We start from the raw sequence: 17,120 nt of genomic DNA on the forward strand, positions 1-17,120 counted from the left end.
GTAACGTTTTGTAATTATTGCAAATAAACGACATTGTTCTGGTTTTCTTGTTTTTTCTTCCGATAAAGCCACATCAGGTGGTGTTTTCTCTGATAGAGGAAGCGGTCTATATAAATAAGCATCACCACAGCCATGACAGATGCGGAGCAACTACAGATGCGGAACAAGCACATCTATAAAACCCAATTTCACATAGTCGCATTTTTAATAGCTGTTTGTTGCGCCATTAGACTAAATATATTTAAATAAAAAACTTTTTTGAATTAAACTTCTTTTTTAAAAGTTGTAACAGTTGATGTGACTCTATGGGGTTTTCTATGAGTGGTTGCCCATGTGTTTTAATATGGACCGCATTATTTCTGTCCTCGGTTGTGGGATACAGACCGGTCGTTATTGTTCACGGGATTTTAGATGGACCGAAACAGTTCGAGGTTTTGGAGAACTTTATCAATCAGGTACTTTCTTATAACAGTTGAATAGTTTGTAGTGCCAAAACTGTTTTTTTATATTTTACATATAATATAGGCATATGTAAATGTAATGTGTGCACATGCATAGGTAAATAAAAACAAAATATTTAACTAATATATATTTTTATTGTTTTAACCCAACAGAATTTAGGGTTTTGAACAACCAAATAATACTGGCACAGTTTCAATTTATAATTTGATACCTTGACAATTAGGCTACTTCTCTTTTCTATCTTGAATGAAACTCACAAAACTGAAATGAAACTCGCTTTTTATGTCTTAGTCTCATCCAGGTACCAACGTGACCACATTTGCCCTATATGACTACGTTGCCAGTTTTAAACCACTTTGGCAGCAGGTGGAAGACTTCAGAGATGCCATCACATCCGTCATGCAAAACGCTGAGGATGGTGTCCACCTCATCTGCTTCTCGCAAGGTCATTCAAGTTTACCAATCCCTGTACTTTACACTTTGTTTTCCCATCCTACAGCTGCAAAATAACTTAAATATTTAGTTATACACCAATTAGGTACATACTCTGAATGTTTAGAAAATCAAAGAGATGTCTAATGTAAAGATTGGACTGTGCATATCTAAAACTGGACTAGGGGGGAAATTTGTTATTGTATTTTCTTTTATTATAATTTTTTTTTAACATAATTTACATTCTTTACTACATGCACAGGTGGTTTGATATGTCGTGGAGTTCTTGCAACTCTTCCAATGCACAATGTTCACTCTCTGATATTCCTGTCTTCACCACTAGCTGGCCAGTATGGAGGTTTGTAATATGCTTCCCACAATACAAACCATAATATCTCTTTTCTCTAAATAAAACGGACGTGGCACAGATATTTTCCATGTTTTTACAGATTCGTCTTATCTGAGGTATTTTTTCCCTAACTATATTAAGTCAAAGCTGTACCTTTTTTGTTATACTACATTGGGGCAAAAAATATCTGTCTGCAACTACTGGAATGGTAAGGAGATCTGTCACTTCTTATTAGAATTATTGTATTGATTTGCATTTATTTTATTTTCAACACTACCGTTTGTTTCTCTCTATGTAGACCCACACCAAAGAGAGAGATATCTACAGAGGAGCAACTATCTTGCCCCACTGAATGGTGAAATAGAGCATGCCAACCTATCATGTAATTTAGGATTAATTTTGTATTTTGGAAAAAATGTTCAATAAAATGGAATTGGATTTACCTAAAACTCGTGACGTAAGCAGGTTCAAGCTCACCACGTCCTTGTTACGATCTCACCACATGCTTGGTACGAGCTTAGTTCGTCCCCTCTATCTCCGTTGGGATCTGCCCACTTTTCTTGCATTTTTCAAATATTGCCAGTGGGTGGAGTCAGGCTCTGACCAGGGGTTTAGTTACGCTTTAAAGATGGTGTGTACATTTTACATACTAGTGGTGAGATTGCGAAATGCAACCAACAGCCCACCCCTCAATTTTAAAACGCATACGGTAGCACCACAGGACAAATGTGTCATTGTCTGAGACAACCTAGAGACTTAAAAACAATATGGACGTAGGGTCCATGACGTCACCCATAGGTTTGTGAAGAGCTTTTCTAAAGCCAACAGTTGCACCTGTAAAATACATACAGTACATACAAAAAATTTAAAATATCTGTATTCTTGTCTTTTTTCTAGTCCTATTATTTACATATAGAAGCTCTTATCATTTACTATGTTGTCATTATAACAATCATAGTTATTCACAAGTTAATCTAAATAATACAATATGTACTTGTTTATATAGTACTCAGATTACAGTATCTGTTTGTCCATGTACTTTCGATTCTGTGGCCTCGAGTCTTGTTGTTTCTCTTCTGCAGCGTGGCGAGACAGCTTCCTGCGCATACGTACTCTGGTCCTGATTGGTGGACAAGATGATGGTGTTATTACACCATGGCAATCAAGGTTACTGCTAATGTTTTATCACATATTTCGATGGACAATGAGTAATCCAACTAAATAAAGCATGCATATGCTGGCCTAAAAGTAGGCCAGGCATACTAAAAAAATATCAAATTTATTAGAGTTGCATTTATGAGCCTGTACTGCAGATGAGGGTTGTGTGAAGGGTTAATCTATGTGGAAAGCACCAGACTAGAATTAATGTGAGAAATATTTAGTGTGACATTTGAACTTCACTACAAAGGCCGTCTTAGAGGATTATATGGTGCTATGTTAGGGTATGTTTGTCATTTTTTAAATTCCTGAATAAAACTGTTTATATTTTTATTTCACCACAGTATTTTTGGATTCTATGACAGTAATGAAACTGTAGTTGAGATGGAAAAGCAGGAGGTGAGTGGATGCATTACATTTACATTTTAAAGAGTTAAGACACATTTTAGGCACTTTATACTTAGTTTGATAGTTGTCTGGCATAGTGTTCTTTTAATCATTTGTCCTTTCTCTCTTTAGTATTATCTAAGAGATACTTTTGGTCTGAAAACACTGGACACAAAAGGAGCCGTGGTCAAGTGTGTCGTCCCTAATGTGCGGCATACATCCTGGCATTCAAACCTCACAGTCTACCAGTCCTGCATAGACAAGTGGCTCACCTAATCCAAAGACAGAACAAGAAACTAAAGACAAAGATACAAACTATGCATTATTTTCAGTCTGCCCAAATCAGTTTTGCTTGTGTGGAATATGTTTACTGTTATTAATCAATGTGTGTTATGACGACGTTACTTTTGCAAAGATAATGTAATAATTTATTAACTACATATGCTATGAATGATTTGAGATATTGTTGTGTAAGAGCTTGTGCTATTTTAATATTATATACAAGCAGATTATTTTGTCCTGCCAGGCTGCCACTATCCAGTCCAACGTTATACTATAATTAAAGCAGCATACTAATTATAGATCATACCAGCCTGGATATTTAATAATCTATTAATAAAACATACATTTGGAAATGCTCAATAGCGTGTTTTTTGTTTTTGACTATTTAAAAAAATATATAATAAAAAACCTGAAAAGCTCCTTTTGACAAGACAACTATCCCCGGTCTTTTATATAATGTACATACTTGTGTGCAGTGAACGCCTACTGTGCATGCGCACGGCAAACAGCTGGACGCGCCACGCAGCTGCGTGCTAAACAGGTACTTATTATGACGTCAGCAAGGTAGACCGGCGCGAGGTGGCTTCTTCTCAGGCACGGACGGGAGAGACGTGCTCGAGAGTTTCTAATACTCTTCCGGAGGCTCGGTAAGCGCGTTTATCTGTATGTTTGTGGTTATAATAGCGTTTTATCGCTTTTAAAAGTTTGTCAGGTCGATCGTCGCCTGTGTTCGGCATTTGTTTGGTCTGTCATGTCATGTTTATGTCCTCTGCAGGGTCATTCTGACACTACGATAATCAAAAGTCAGATTCGTTGATTTATATCAGCGTGTTTTCATATCAAAGTTTAAGTAGTTTGAGGACAAGAAGAGCCTAACCGAGAGTTGTCGAGAGATTACTCACCGCGTGCGGATCCCTGCCAGCGCGTCGCGAAGCTTCTTTAATTTATTTTTTGTTACACGTCTCCTTATTGGCTGTAAACGTTCACGTGGTTTTATTCAATATACTTTGTCTACTTTTATTTTTTATTAAAGTGTGTGTCATTTAATATAAAATGTGAGTGTTTGCGTCGTGTACGCATAATGCTCGCATACTATTTTTTCTTTTTAATGTGAAGCGTTCAAAAGTATTTGAATAAATCATGCTGGCAGACATGGCAAATAATATTTTTTGGGGGGCAAATATTTAATCGAGTTCCTAAATGTCTCTGTGTCTGTCTGTTTGTGTGTTTTGATCGACGTATCCAATGGGTGGTTTAGCTGTGTAAACAGTGAGACTGTCAGTAAGGGAAATCGAGCTGTCATCCAGTGGATCCACCCAGCCAGTGGACAAGAGTACACTGCCATACAAAACAACTCCTGATAGATTAACACGGGTGTGCTTTCATTGCAAGACCACTGCATTTAAAACTAAAGTAGGTAGTGCTGTCATTAACAGCTTACATGAGCCATTATGGTTTGGGAAAATGTTTAATCTATGCATAGGATCTTTAAACATTTGTATATGTATTTTTTAACAATCTCTTAATTGTTCTTTGTATTATTATTACAGGGTATCTGCTGTGTGTATAATGAGTTCCAGAGGTAAAAGAGGTGATGCCTGCCGCATCTGTGGAGGTGACCTGCAGGGTAACCAGCGGCGATGGTTGTACGCGGCTCAGAACCGAAAAGGGGCACAGCCTCAAACCCCAACAGACTTTTCCAAGACGGGAAGCCTGCCCAGATCTGTGCAGAGCAGCCCATGGGGTATGAACAAGTACAGAATAGTTGATCCTATGCATTTGGCTGATGCTTTTATCTAAGCGACTTTGGATAAAAGTGCATTTAATCTATACATTTTATCAGTATGTGTGCTCCCCTGGGATCCATGGTCTTTGGGTTGCAATTTGAACACATTTTAAACTGTGTTCCAATTCATTAAAGTGGGGGTGTCAAAAGATTAATCGTATACAAAAACAAACTTTTATTTTGTATAATATGTGTGTGTTTGTGTGTGCGTGTGTGTTCAATACTACTATTGTGTGTAATTATTTTGTATATAAAAACACACACACATGCATATATTTATGTATTTAAGAAACATTTTCGTGTGTGTGTGTGTGTGTGTGTGTGTATATTTAGATTTTGATATATGTTATATTATTTATAAATAACTGCATATAATACATACATAATTTTTTCTTACATTTATACATGTAGGTGTGTATTTAAATATACACATAATAATTACAATGCACACACAAATATATTATGCAAACACAAACTTTTGTTTTATATGCGATTAGTCTTTTGACAGCCCTACATTAAAGGATTAGTCAATTTTCTTAAAAATAAAATCTAGATAATTTACTCACCACCATGTCATCCAAAATGTTGATGTCTTTCTTTGTTCGAGAAGAAATTATGTTTTTTTAGGAAAGCATTCCAGGATTTTTCTCATTTTAATGGACCTTAATGGACCCCAACACTTAACAGTTTTAATGCAGTTTCAAATTGCAGTTTCAAAGGAATCTAAACGATCTCAAACGAGGCATAAGGGTCTTATCTAGCGAAACGATTGTCAGTTTTGGCAGGAAAAATAATAAATATGCACTTTTAAACCACAACTTTTCGTCTTCCTTCGGTCCTGTGACATGCCAGCGTGACCTTACGTAATACGTCATCACGTCAAGAGATCACGGATGACATATGCGAAACTATGCCCCAGTGTTTACGGTGTGGAGGAAGAGGACCGTTCCGACGTTGTTGTATGTCGAATGATACTAATTAATGTCTTTTTGTCAGTTTATTGTCTAAAATGGTCTGCAAATGTGCATTTTTATATATGTAACACGTGACCTTTCGACGTCATTACACAATTACGTGAGGTCGTGCTGGCGCGTCACAGGGCCAGATGAAGAAGAGAAGTTGTGGATTAAAAGTGCATTTTTTTTTTATTTTTCTTGCCAGAAATGACAATCGTTTCACTAGATTAGACCCTTATGCCTCGTTTGAAAGCATTTAGAGTCCTTTAAAACTGCAATTTTAAACTGCATTAAAACTGTTAAGTGTTGGGGTCCATTAAAGTCCATTAAAATGAGAAAAGTCCTGGAATGTTTTCCTCAAAAAACATAATTTCTTCTCGACTGAACAAAGAAAGGCATCAACTTTTTGGATGACATGGTGGTGAGTAAATTATCTGGATTTTTTTTAAGAAAATGGACTAATCCTTTAAAGCACACATGTGGAAGAACAGCTGTATATTGTTTAATGTTATATACTGTAGTTATTTATGTATGTACTTCTGTAAACTTTTAACAAAAGGATTTGCATTTAAAATTTACAGTATTACACAAAAGATTATTATAAAAGGAATATTACATTCTTATATTTAGATGTTAACTCTGCAATACATTTATGTGCAAAAATGCCAATCATGTAGATGAAAGAGATTAAACCTGTGAAATAATTTCTGTTGTCTTACTGATAATCTTTCTGCATTTTTCTTTCTAGGCAGCACATTTTCTCTGGGTTCCTCTCGGTCACTTTCCAAATCTCAATCTGTGCTCACCCCTACGAAAGGAATAGACCTGCTCTGTGTGCTGACTCACATATTGGAGCAGCCTGTACCACGTGGGGACGGAGAGGGGGAGTTTATATGTGGCAAGTGTGTGTCTGTGTTGGAGCGAGTTTTTAAGTTCGACACCGTCATCGCACGAGTCCGAGCTCTGTCAAATGAGAGACTCCAGAGGCTTACTCAGGAAAGGGATAAAATCAGGCGATGGGTCCGAAGCTTGTTTTTCCATTGGCACTTTCCTAATTCCAGGGGTATGGGAAGCTCCAGTGAGGAGGAAGGGGAACCGGGAAGACAACTCAGGGATTATTCAGCAGGGGATGGATATCGAGAAATGCTGCGGGATAATATGGCTCTCTCTGAGTATGAGTGGTGGGCAGAGAAAGCCCAGTCATGTTCCCACTATAAGAGAACGGGAAAACGGTGCCATAAGGACAAGCAATGCGAGTGTTGCGACTCTCTGAGAGTGTCCGACTCGGATTACGAATCGGTTTGCGGCATTCCCCGTAATCTGCCAGAGCAAGCCTTTGCCTCGTTGGGTCTCTCTCGAGATAAATCCCGCAGTATGCCTCTTAATTGGTCGAAAGTGCCGTCTGACAGTTCGAGCCCCACCTCACGGTCTGGTTCCTGTCATTCTTTACAATCCCGATCCCGTACTGCCTCTGTCCATTCAACTGACTCTTTGGATGGCAACGATCCGTTTGATTGGCCAGATCAGACGGTCATCCTGGACTCCATTTTTAAAGAATTAAGAGGAATTGAAGGGAGGCCAGTGAGCTCACCAGCTGGAAGTCGCATTCCTGTGTTGGACAGAGGGGAAATGCAGAATGGGAAAGACAAAGTGGGAGAGAAAGCGGGGTTAGTCAGGATACTGAATTTTGGAGAGCAGGATAACGGGATGGAGATTGAGTATGAAGATGAGAGCGAGGATGTGCTGACCGAACTAAGAGACGAGTTTCTGCCATTGCAAAGAGAGGTAAGGCTAATATATTTGTTGATAAAATCATACTTTTCCCTCATAGGCTTCCCTGCATAATTATTTTTGCTTTCTGCAGGTGTCTGCAGGTAGGGTTCACCTGGCTGTGAAGCAGTTGCGTGAGCAGCTGGTTCAGGCTCAGTCTCGCATCAGAACTCTGGAGGCGCAGCTCAAGAACGCGGACAAACCAGTAACAAGCGTTCCTGTCAATCAACCCAAGACTCTTTCACAGGTGACATGGGGTCGATGTAAATATAGAAATATAGCGAACAAATTGGGTGTAGAATAAGATGATGTTGTTGTTTTTAGAAGTAACATGGTGTATTTAAGACGCACCTTTTGTTAATCTTTTTGTTGACTCAAATAATACATTAAGCAAGGCTTATTACAGAGGGTGTGTGAATTTTTTAAAAGCTTTAAATTCATGTATACGCTCACACACCTCGTCCAGGAATCTTCCCAGACAGGAGGAGTTTGCCTTGGGCTTTGGGCGTACCTGTCATTTATATTCTTATAACATTTACATTTAAATGTGCCTATGTAGTTTGATCTTACATCTATTTAAATATATTTGCACTCTCAAATTCATTAGGTTGATTCTTAGGAAATCCAGACTTAGAAGGTGTCCAGCATTAGAGTTTTTAAAAAGCCCTTGAAGCCAATTTTTTGCACATATAAGATTTCTTCTTATGAACTTACTTTAATCATTATTTTTAGAGGATTTAAAAATATTTCCTATAGAATTATTCAAATTTTTTTAAATGATCATTATCAAAAATGATCATTACCGCAACATGATATTACATTAAATATATACATTTACAAACTCATGTTTCGGTAATGAGAACTAAAAAGTTGTCTAGGTACTATGACAAACAAAATTTTAACTTTTATCTGGAGAGAAGAAATAAGAACTGCTTACCTGGTAGCCATATTTAGTGTCACAGTTAATTATGTCCCTTCCAAGAATTAAAAAAAAAAGTTAGTTGAGGCCTTAAACAATGATTGAAAATTGTTGCGGAGGATGAGAAAATTGGTCTTGGACACATTTATATTCCTTATCATTATCACTACATTTACCAATGATCACCAAATACCACATGTTTCTTTACTATAAATGTTTATAGTATAACATGCATTGAAGCTTTTTTTTTTTTTTTAGATTTTTAAATTATAAATATTTCCATGTCAAAGAACCCAAATCTAGTCATGGACACGTTGCGGTAATGAAAAATTTCCCCTTAAATGTGGAAAAAACAACAAAATAGTTTTTTATGATGTCATTTGAAATCATGTGCAAAATAGTACATGAAGAGATGTTTGTAACTGTATGCTTCTTATTTTGATAGCATTTACTTTTATTATCAACATGTTTCGTAACACCTCGTAAGTCTAACTTCGCGAGAATCACATTAGTGGTTGCATGAAATCAAATGTTTTTCTCTTTTTATATTACCTGAAAGTTTTGTACTATTCCAATAATTTAAATACGAGATCATTGCAAACTTTAAAACACAATACGACTTAGTCCAAAAAAGACCTTTATTTGAAGCCGTTTATTAAGATGATTTTGTTTATTTGAAGCATTAAAATATGGCCGTCCACATTTACTGTGAATGTCAACAATACATAATTGGTGTTGACATACTTGACGCACCCAGTCACACTAAGGTGCAGAATCAGATACTATATCTTTACCGAAATAGATATTATCGTTTTTGAGCACCATATAAACTAAAGATAAAGATGAGGAAAAACTATTTAAAGCTTGTGCCATTTATTGCAGGCTTTGCACACAAATTTACAATAAGCACTCCTTTTTATCCAACATGACTTTAATAAATTAAGCAATTCATCCTAAGGAGGCAATAATATGTAACCCTGTTTATAAAATTTTATAAGTATTGAGCATCAAAGTTTGATTTCAATATTTGTCTTAAACATATCTAAAATAATAATTCGGACCTAAAATACGACCTCTAGGAAAATATTGTAATAAAAAATAGACATTTGTTTAACATGCAGCACTGGTATATCATGAAATGAAGCTATTGACAAGTAACTCTGTGATGAGGAATGCAGTCTCAATGACACAATGAACTGTCCCTCAGGCGTAAATAGGATTCTGTGAATGGTATCCATTTGTGAGAAGAAAACTGATATGTGACTGTTCTTTCGCATGCAGGCCAATCTAAAGACCACGAACAAAAATGACCTGATCGACAATCTTAGCCAATCACTGCACAGCAGAGAGAACGTAATCCAGGTGAGTGTTCATAAACCCCAGTAGAGCTGTTCAGTCATAACATCAATTGGTTTATGATAAAGTGCATTACTCCTTATTAATTCATCATTAAACTTCAAGGTTACACTGAAATGCTCGGTTGTAGATGAAGAGTTTGGTTCCAAAACGCGATAAATGTGTTTTTTAAAAAAATAGTTACCACCAAAATCAGTATTGTATCAGATCAGTATTAAAAATTTTACGCAAAATCCGATATCCGCCGTGTTATTCTGTCATCTCATTCTCCTTTTTTTCCCAAAACGCGATATGCCAGTCCTCCTTTTCTGCAGAATGCAGTAAATCCACTCAACAAACCACAGAGCACCATTCCACGCATTGTAAACAACAATGGCGGCGCATTGAATACACACGGAATACTAGTTTTATTCAACTACTATGTACTTTGTGATCAACAAACAAACAAAAACAAAATAATACTTTAATTGCATTGATAAACCTGTGGTGGTTTTCTGTGGCGGGGAAGATGCCGGCTGTTGTTTGTTCTCACACGACAGCATCAAGCTTCTGTCATGCTAACACATTGACCCCAGGCGATCTTATGAAATGCTTTCCATTATTTTACTCGAAGTCAATGAAAATCCAGCAGGACCAAAACGTTTTACAGCTGATCGCTGTCACAAAAATTTCAGCCACGACCTCCCAAGGATGACAGCAGCAATGACAGTGTTCTTAATATGACAAAGTAATTTTCATTAATGTCATTAATGTTTATTTTTTTAATCAGTGTATACAACTAGACAACTAAATGAATATAACATGGCAAAGATGAATGCACATTAATATATTGATTTAATAGATTTATCGCATTTTAAGGAAAATAATCAGTTTTTATAATAAATCTTTGAAAATCAAATAATGGATTTGAATTTTTAATGTTATTATAACCTAATGTGAAAGTTTGTAGCAGAAAATAGTGGTTTTCATCTTGTCACTTTCTTGGTATAGAAAACACATTATTACCCAAATTAGTCAAAATGGATTTATTGCGTTTTGGAACCAAACTCTTCAGATACAGGAAGAACAGCTTGTGTGCAGGTCACAGATGTGTTGCTGATAAACTGTTGGATCCCCTCCTCAGGAATGTGTGACTTTGATCCAGAGGCTGTGTGTTGAGCATGGGGTGGAGTCCAACGAGATGGGCAAACTCATTACAAAACTGACCAATACCGTCAATGATAAACAAAACGAGAATGAGGTGAGGGTCTGTTTAAACAAAGCACATGGACAATAATCTTACATCTTACTGCGACGACTTTAAGGCCTGGTTTCAAAACGAGGCTTAGCCAAAGCCAGGATTAGGCCTTAGTTAAATTAAGATTATTAAGCATCTTCAATAAAACATGCCTTAGAAAAAACGTTAATGGTATGTATCTTGAGACAAATCATATTTTAACATCTGTCAGTGCAAGTTATTTTCAGTTGAGAGAGCTTAAACACGTGTTTTAGTATAGGATTAACCTTAAAGGAATATTCCATTTTCTTGGGAGGGAAGTCCAGATGGTTTGCTCACCACCATGTCATCCAGGGTGTTGATGTCTTTCTTTGTTCAGTCGAGAGGAAGTTGTGTTTTTTGGGGAAAGCATTGCAGGATTTTTCTCATTTTAATGGACTTTGGTGGAGCCCAACATTTGGTACTTAACTCAACACTTAACAGTTTTTTCAACGGAGTTTCAAGGGACTGTAAACAATCCCAGGCGAGGCATAAGGGTCTTGTCTAGTGAAACGATTGTCATTTTTGACAAGAAAAATAGAAATACGCTCTTGAACCACAACTTTTCGTCTAGGTCCGGTCCAGCGCAACCTAACGTAAATGCGTAGTGACGTAGGGAGGTCACGTGTTACATAATAAAACGCACATTTGCGGACCATTGTAAACAATAAACTGACACAAAGACATTAATTGGTATCAGTTGACATACAGCAACATAGGAACGGTCCCCTTTCGGGACGCTTGTGAACACTGGGGCGGAGTTTCGCGTTCGTCCTCTGTGACCTCTTGACGTCATGACGTATTGCGTGGGGTCACGCTGGCACATCACTACTGCATCTGGACGAGAAGTTGTGGTTTGAAATGGATATTTTTTGTTTTTCTTGTCAAAAATGACGGTCGTTTTGCTGGATGGGACCCTTGTGCCTCGTTTGGGATCGTTTGTAGTCCTTTGAAGCTCCGTTGAAGGGAACTGTTGGGTGTTGAGTTGGGTATTGAATGTTGGGTTCTATTAAAGTCCATTAAAATTAGAAAAATTCTGCAATATTTTCTTCAAAAAACATAATTTCTTTTCGACTGAACAAAGAAAGACATCAACGTTTTGGATGACATGGTGGTGAGTGGATTATCTGGATTTTTCTTTTAAGAAAATGGAATATTCCTTTAAGCCTTGTCTGTGAAACCGGGGGCTATTGGGGGACTTTTCCCCCTATATTTAGACACTAGTGAAAGTTGGATTAACTTAAATTAATTCAGTTGGTTAATTGGCTAAAAAAATTTAACTTGTTCCAACTTAAGTTTTCTCACTTTAAGTAAAAAAATAAGTTGTAAAAACGTAATTGTTTTAAGTGTAGCCAACTGAAGTAATTTTTTAAGTAGATCCAACTTTCACTTTTTCTCATTTTTGTTTGGTTGTCCATAAATGCACATTGCTGTTGTACGGCAATGTTTTGTTGTCATGTGCACATGCAAATGATTGCGCGTTTGTTTCTGTACTACTATGTTAATAAGTCTGTACTGGAGGCCCAGCTGTCCGAGGCGAAGGAGAAAGAGAAAGCGCTGGAAAAACAACTACAAGCTCTCCGAGACGCTGGGAGAGAGAGAGACCGAGACCTGATCACACTTAACACAGTGCTCCAGTGTAACCAGGATGTTATTAATGTGAGTCAAGCAAACAGTGTTCTTATGCAACAGTACCCACACATGGTTTACATAAACGCTTGGTTAGTGACTGCTGCATGCAGTGACTGCATGTTTTTAAGAATATAAATGAGACTTTGTTGCATATATTCAGTTTTTTTTTTTAGCTTTGTTTTATAATTTAAAAACATTTTTGATCGGTCCAAAAGCTTACAATAAAAGCGGACAGATCTTTTGTGTGTGTGTGTGTGCTGTTTAGTTTCAATTGGTTGTATTCCAAAAAATATATATAAAGAGCCTTAACGTTTCTTAATGGAAAAAATGATTCACCCTGCCATCTGTGAAAATCTTGCCTCCACACAGCACCTGCGTGTAGAGCTGACAGAGCGAGATCGAACCCAACAGGAAATGATGAAGGAGTGGGAGGTGTGGAAAGAGAGAGATTCAGCCCTGACTGCACTTGTGCAAGACAACGAAGCGTTTATCTCCCAACTTAAGGGGGCGCTGGAGAGTTCACGCAGGGATGTGCAGGTAGACGTGGCATTATCTTTCCCATGTCAGATTTTAGTTAATGTGTAATTTTAGGTAGTTAACAATTAATGAATTTTTCCCTTAGGCACTCTCAGACTCCCTGATTGGTCGGGGATTAGAAGGAGGCGGGGCTGATGGTGGATTGGTAAATCAACTGCAAGAAAAGGAATCTCTCCTGCAAGCCAGCTTCAGAGATAGAGAAGAGCTTGGCGCCACCTTGAGGCAGGAGATCTCAAGACTTATGACAGCCTTGAAGGACTCTGAAACATTCATACAGGTAATTTCAGACTGCACTTACTTACTATTAAAAAGTCTTAAATTGTAGAAATTGTATAATCTTGTTATAACTAACATTAAACAACCACAGCTTCATAAAACCATCCAAGACCCAAAGATTCAAAGAGCTCAGATGCAAAACCCTCTAAAAATATAAATGAGCTTTTTTTATTAGATTTTTAATAGATTTTACCAACAAAGCGGTATTTCTGAATAGGCTGTGGCCGAGATTAAGCGGATTTGATGTGATAATATTTGATAAACGTATAATATGTGACGAGAGCATTTGGTTATTTTTATTCTCATGTTTAGCAGCTTTTGCATCTGAGCTCCTCATTTTTTTTCATTGTCCACCTTTATTTTAGGACCAAAGAGAAAGTCACAAACAAGCCATCACTGAACTGTCAGAGCAACTCAAGAACGTCCTCAAGGAACTGAGAGACAAAACCAAAGAGAAGAAGGAGGCTGAACTAATCCAGAAGAAGGAAAATAAGGAGAGAGAAGGAAAACTAATAGAGAATCTTCAGAAGAGGGATAAACTCATTGAGGTAAGTAGTGCAAACTTTAGGCAGCTAAAAAGTTTTTTCAGACCATAAAGAGCTTCTGGTTGTAATTAGAGATTGCTGATTAAATGAAAGGGCATCAATGTAATTTTATAATTAATATTTAAGTGTTACAATATCAAATACCTGACAATTATGTTTTTTATATTTGTGCACTACTAGTTAAAGGGACACTCCACTTTTTTTTTTAAATATGCTAATTTTTCCAGCTACTCTAGAGTTGAGCATTTGATTCTTACCGTTTTGGAATCCATTCAGCCGATCTCCGGGTCTGGCGCTAGCACTTTTAGCATAGCTTAGCATAATCCATTGAGTCTGATTGGACCATTGGCATCGCGCTCAAAAATAACCAAAGAGCTTCGTATTTTTCCTGTTTAGAACTTGACTCTTATGTAGTTGCATTGTGTACTAGGACTGATGGAAAATTCAAAGTTGAGATATTACACAGGTATTGATATTACGCACTGCCTGAAAATAGTCCCCTTAGTAACTTTCAATAGCAGGGGACTATTTTCGGGCAGTGCGTAATATCAATACGCCTGCTGCAGCCATGTTACATCAGCAAAGTCCTTGATTATTACGCCAGAATGAGAGTATAGTTACTAGCCATATCGGCCTAAAAAATACCAACTTTTAATTTTCCGTCAGTGTTGGTGAACGATGTAACTACAGAAGAGTCAAGTTTTGAGTAGGAAGAATGTCAAAACTCTTTGGTTATTTTTAGCGTGATGCTGGTGGTCTAATCAGATTCAATGGATTATGCTAAGCTATGCTAAAAGTGCTAGCGTCCAGACCCGGATATCAACTGAATGGATTCCAAAATGGTAAGAATCAAATGTTTAACTCTAGGGGAGCTGGAATATTAGCATGTTTTCAAAAAAAGTGGAATTTTCCTTTAATAACTGAACTTATCTGCTGTGATCACCACTGCATGGTCTTACTGATACTGAACTTTCCTGTTTGTCCTCCAAAGCAAGTTCTTCTGGAGTTAGAGGAGCGGGACGGTGTGCTTACAGAGCTTCAGCAAAACATCTCAAACAGGCTTAGACCAAAGATGGACGTCAAACATACACTGTGAGTGTGTTTGTGTCACTATTTTGAAAGACACAGACACATTTAATAAATACACGTTGAATATGTTGATTGACTGTCAAGCTTTGATTTGCATAATTTATTGGTAACAGCAGTGCAATCTTTACTGTACAAATAATAATAATAAGACTGTTAAATAAATTAAAATCTCCAGTCTAGCTCGCAATTTTTGAAGAAAAATAATGATGCTCAAGTGAAGGACTGCATTGCACTTCTGCAGGGTTTTATGTTGGTCTGTAGTACAGGTTGTTTTTTTTTGTATGCAAATGTCATTCCAGTAGTGTCATGTATGTTTCTGCTATTAGGGTATGTGATGAAATATTATTTAAGTTCATGACCATTACACTTGAACGTAGCCATAAATCTGTTCTGATTCCCCCTTGCACTTTTTAAGGATGATGCCAAAATGTACACATCTGCACACGCCTAGACAAATCTTTTTTTCATAACATTCCCTACTGCCTTGAATTAATATTAAATATTTAAATAGTTTAAATGTTTTACTGGTTATGGTGGCTAAACATGTTAAATGCTGCTGTTCACCTATTGATTGTCTATTGCATTCTTTCCTATATGATCTTATTTTTTCCTCCATTTATAAATGTTGATGTTGGACATTTGCCTTTTCTTTGAGAAAAGATGGGTATTTACTTACTGTATGTCGATTGTTATTTGTATGTTTTAATCTCTTGTTTTATTTGGGTATGTTGGAATTTTTCCCACAACATTTGGTATATCATATTTCCGTTCTGGAAGTATTCTGTTAAATGATGCCTCAAATATTGTGCTGGTTGTGGTTCTCAAAGTTTCGTTTGAGGTTTTCTTTTATTTGGAAATATTAAAAGGTTCTTTCTTAAGAACTCAAGGGTATAACTGACAATAAAAACCTCAGATATCTAAATGAATGAATGAATGCTGTGATCATTATTAAAGTTTGCTGGTATTTACTGCAGAGCAAATTTACATTTATACATTTGGTTCTGAGTTATAGTTGCGTGTGTGCGCGTGCGCGCGTGTGTGTGTGTGTGTGTGAAGTAGCCTAATACATTTGATCAGTACGTGTGTTAGTATTTTATCTAGTATTCCTGTGCAATGCTCCACCAGCCGAGCTACGATAAGACGCAAATTTAGCTTTCTATAAAACTGTTCACATTCCTTAAAAATTCCTTAAAACCAGCCCATACGGAAATCTGATATATGGCAATATATGTTAAACACATACAGTATATATGTCTATGTATGGACTTTACAGATATACAAAATATATGCCAGATACTTGTACATATATTTCAAAATATTACAAAAATGTCCAGTTTCATTTATGTAGCAAATATTTTTCCAAATACATTTATATATGACATGTCTATGGATGTAGAATACATGTCCATATATGGATATATGTTGCATTGTATGTATTATGCTTTTACATAATTGTATGACATTTTAATATTTGATCATATATGTTGTTATATATGTTCATTACAACTTCATATATAAAAATTATATGTAATCAGGAGGAATTAAGGAAAGCAAGCACAAAGGGAAAATACTTAAAATTGTACTACATATTAAGTGAACATTTACAACACATTACAAATTTTCCTAGGAAAGAGTATATTTATGGCAAAAGCCAAAAATACTTTGTATGGGTCAAAATTATAGATTTTTTTATGGCATAAATCATAGGATTTTGTGTTAAGATTATGTTTAATGAATATATTTTGTAAATTTCGTACCATAAATATAAAAACTTTATTTTAGTGAGTGGATGCAGTTGCTGACTTCATTTGGACAACTTTAAAGGACAATTTTTTTCACCCTCAGATTCCATATTTTCAAATAGTTGGATCTCGGTCAAGGTCAACGAAATTTGAAATTATCAATGGAAACTTATTTATCCACCTTTCA

General features: G+C 36.5%; 1 protein-coding gene across 3 annotated transcripts; it reads left to right on the forward strand.

Moving 5' to 3' along the window:
- The first annotated feature begins 136 nt into the window (after positions 1 to 136).
- LOC129438327 (uncharacterized) lies at positions 137 to 16,117 on the forward strand. Of its 3 annotated transcripts, XM_055197040.2 has the most exons (12): positions 3,562 to 3,717; positions 4,329 to 4,483; positions 4,621 to 4,814; positions 6,561 to 7,597; positions 7,677 to 7,829; positions 9,783 to 9,863; positions 10,981 to 11,097; positions 12,622 to 12,771; positions 13,114 to 13,281; positions 13,367 to 13,558; positions 13,923 to 14,105; positions 15,094 to 16,117. In XM_055197040.2, exons 3-12 carry the CDS (start codon positions 4,640 to 4,642, stop codon positions 15,196 to 15,198), a joined length of 2,361 nt encoding a protein of 786 aa, XP_055053015.2. In that variant the 5' UTR covers positions 3,562 to 3,717; positions 4,329 to 4,483; positions 4,621 to 4,639; the 3' UTR covers positions 15,199 to 16,117. The 3 variants fall into 3 exon arrangements, 2 of the variants coding, with proteins under 2 accessions (XP_055053014.2, XP_055053015.2); XM_055197039.2 differs by lacking the exon at positions 4,329 to 4,483 and having other exon boundaries at positions 3,561 to 3,717; XR_008642511.2 differs by lacking the exons at positions 4,621 to 4,814; positions 6,561 to 7,597; positions 7,677 to 7,829; ... (5 more) ...; positions 13,923 to 14,105; positions 15,094 to 16,117 and adding exons at positions 137 to 455; positions 754 to 907; positions 1,157 to 1,252; ... (2 more) ...; positions 2,326 to 2,410; positions 2,746 to 2,800 and having other exon boundaries at positions 2,921 to 3,717; positions 4,329 to 4,414.
- Positions 16,118 to 17,120: the final 1,003 nt, after the last annotated feature.

This window comes from Misgurnus anguillicaudatus, chromosome 24 (genome assembly GCF_027580225.2).
Source record: "Misgurnus anguillicaudatus chromosome 24, ASM2758022v2, whole genome shotgun sequence".
Lineage (NCBI taxonomy): Eukaryota > Metazoa > Chordata > Actinopteri > Cypriniformes > Cobitidae > Misgurnus > Misgurnus anguillicaudatus.

Excerpts from the sequence above, each read along its gene's own strand:
- LOC129438327 (XM_055197039.2), top strand. The coding sequence starts at position 4,640 with ATGAGTTCCAGAGGTAAAAGAGGTGATGCCTGCCGCATCTGTGGAGGT. Across the intron at positions 7,598-7,676 it reads TTCTGCCATTGCAAAGAGAG|GTGTCTGCAGGTAGGGTTCA; the intron begins GTAAGGCTAATA and ends TGCTTTCTGCAG. Across the intron at positions 13,559-13,922 it reads ACTCTGAAACATTCATACAG|GACCAAAGAGAAAGTCACAA; the intron begins GTAATTTCAGAC and ends CCTTTATTTTAG.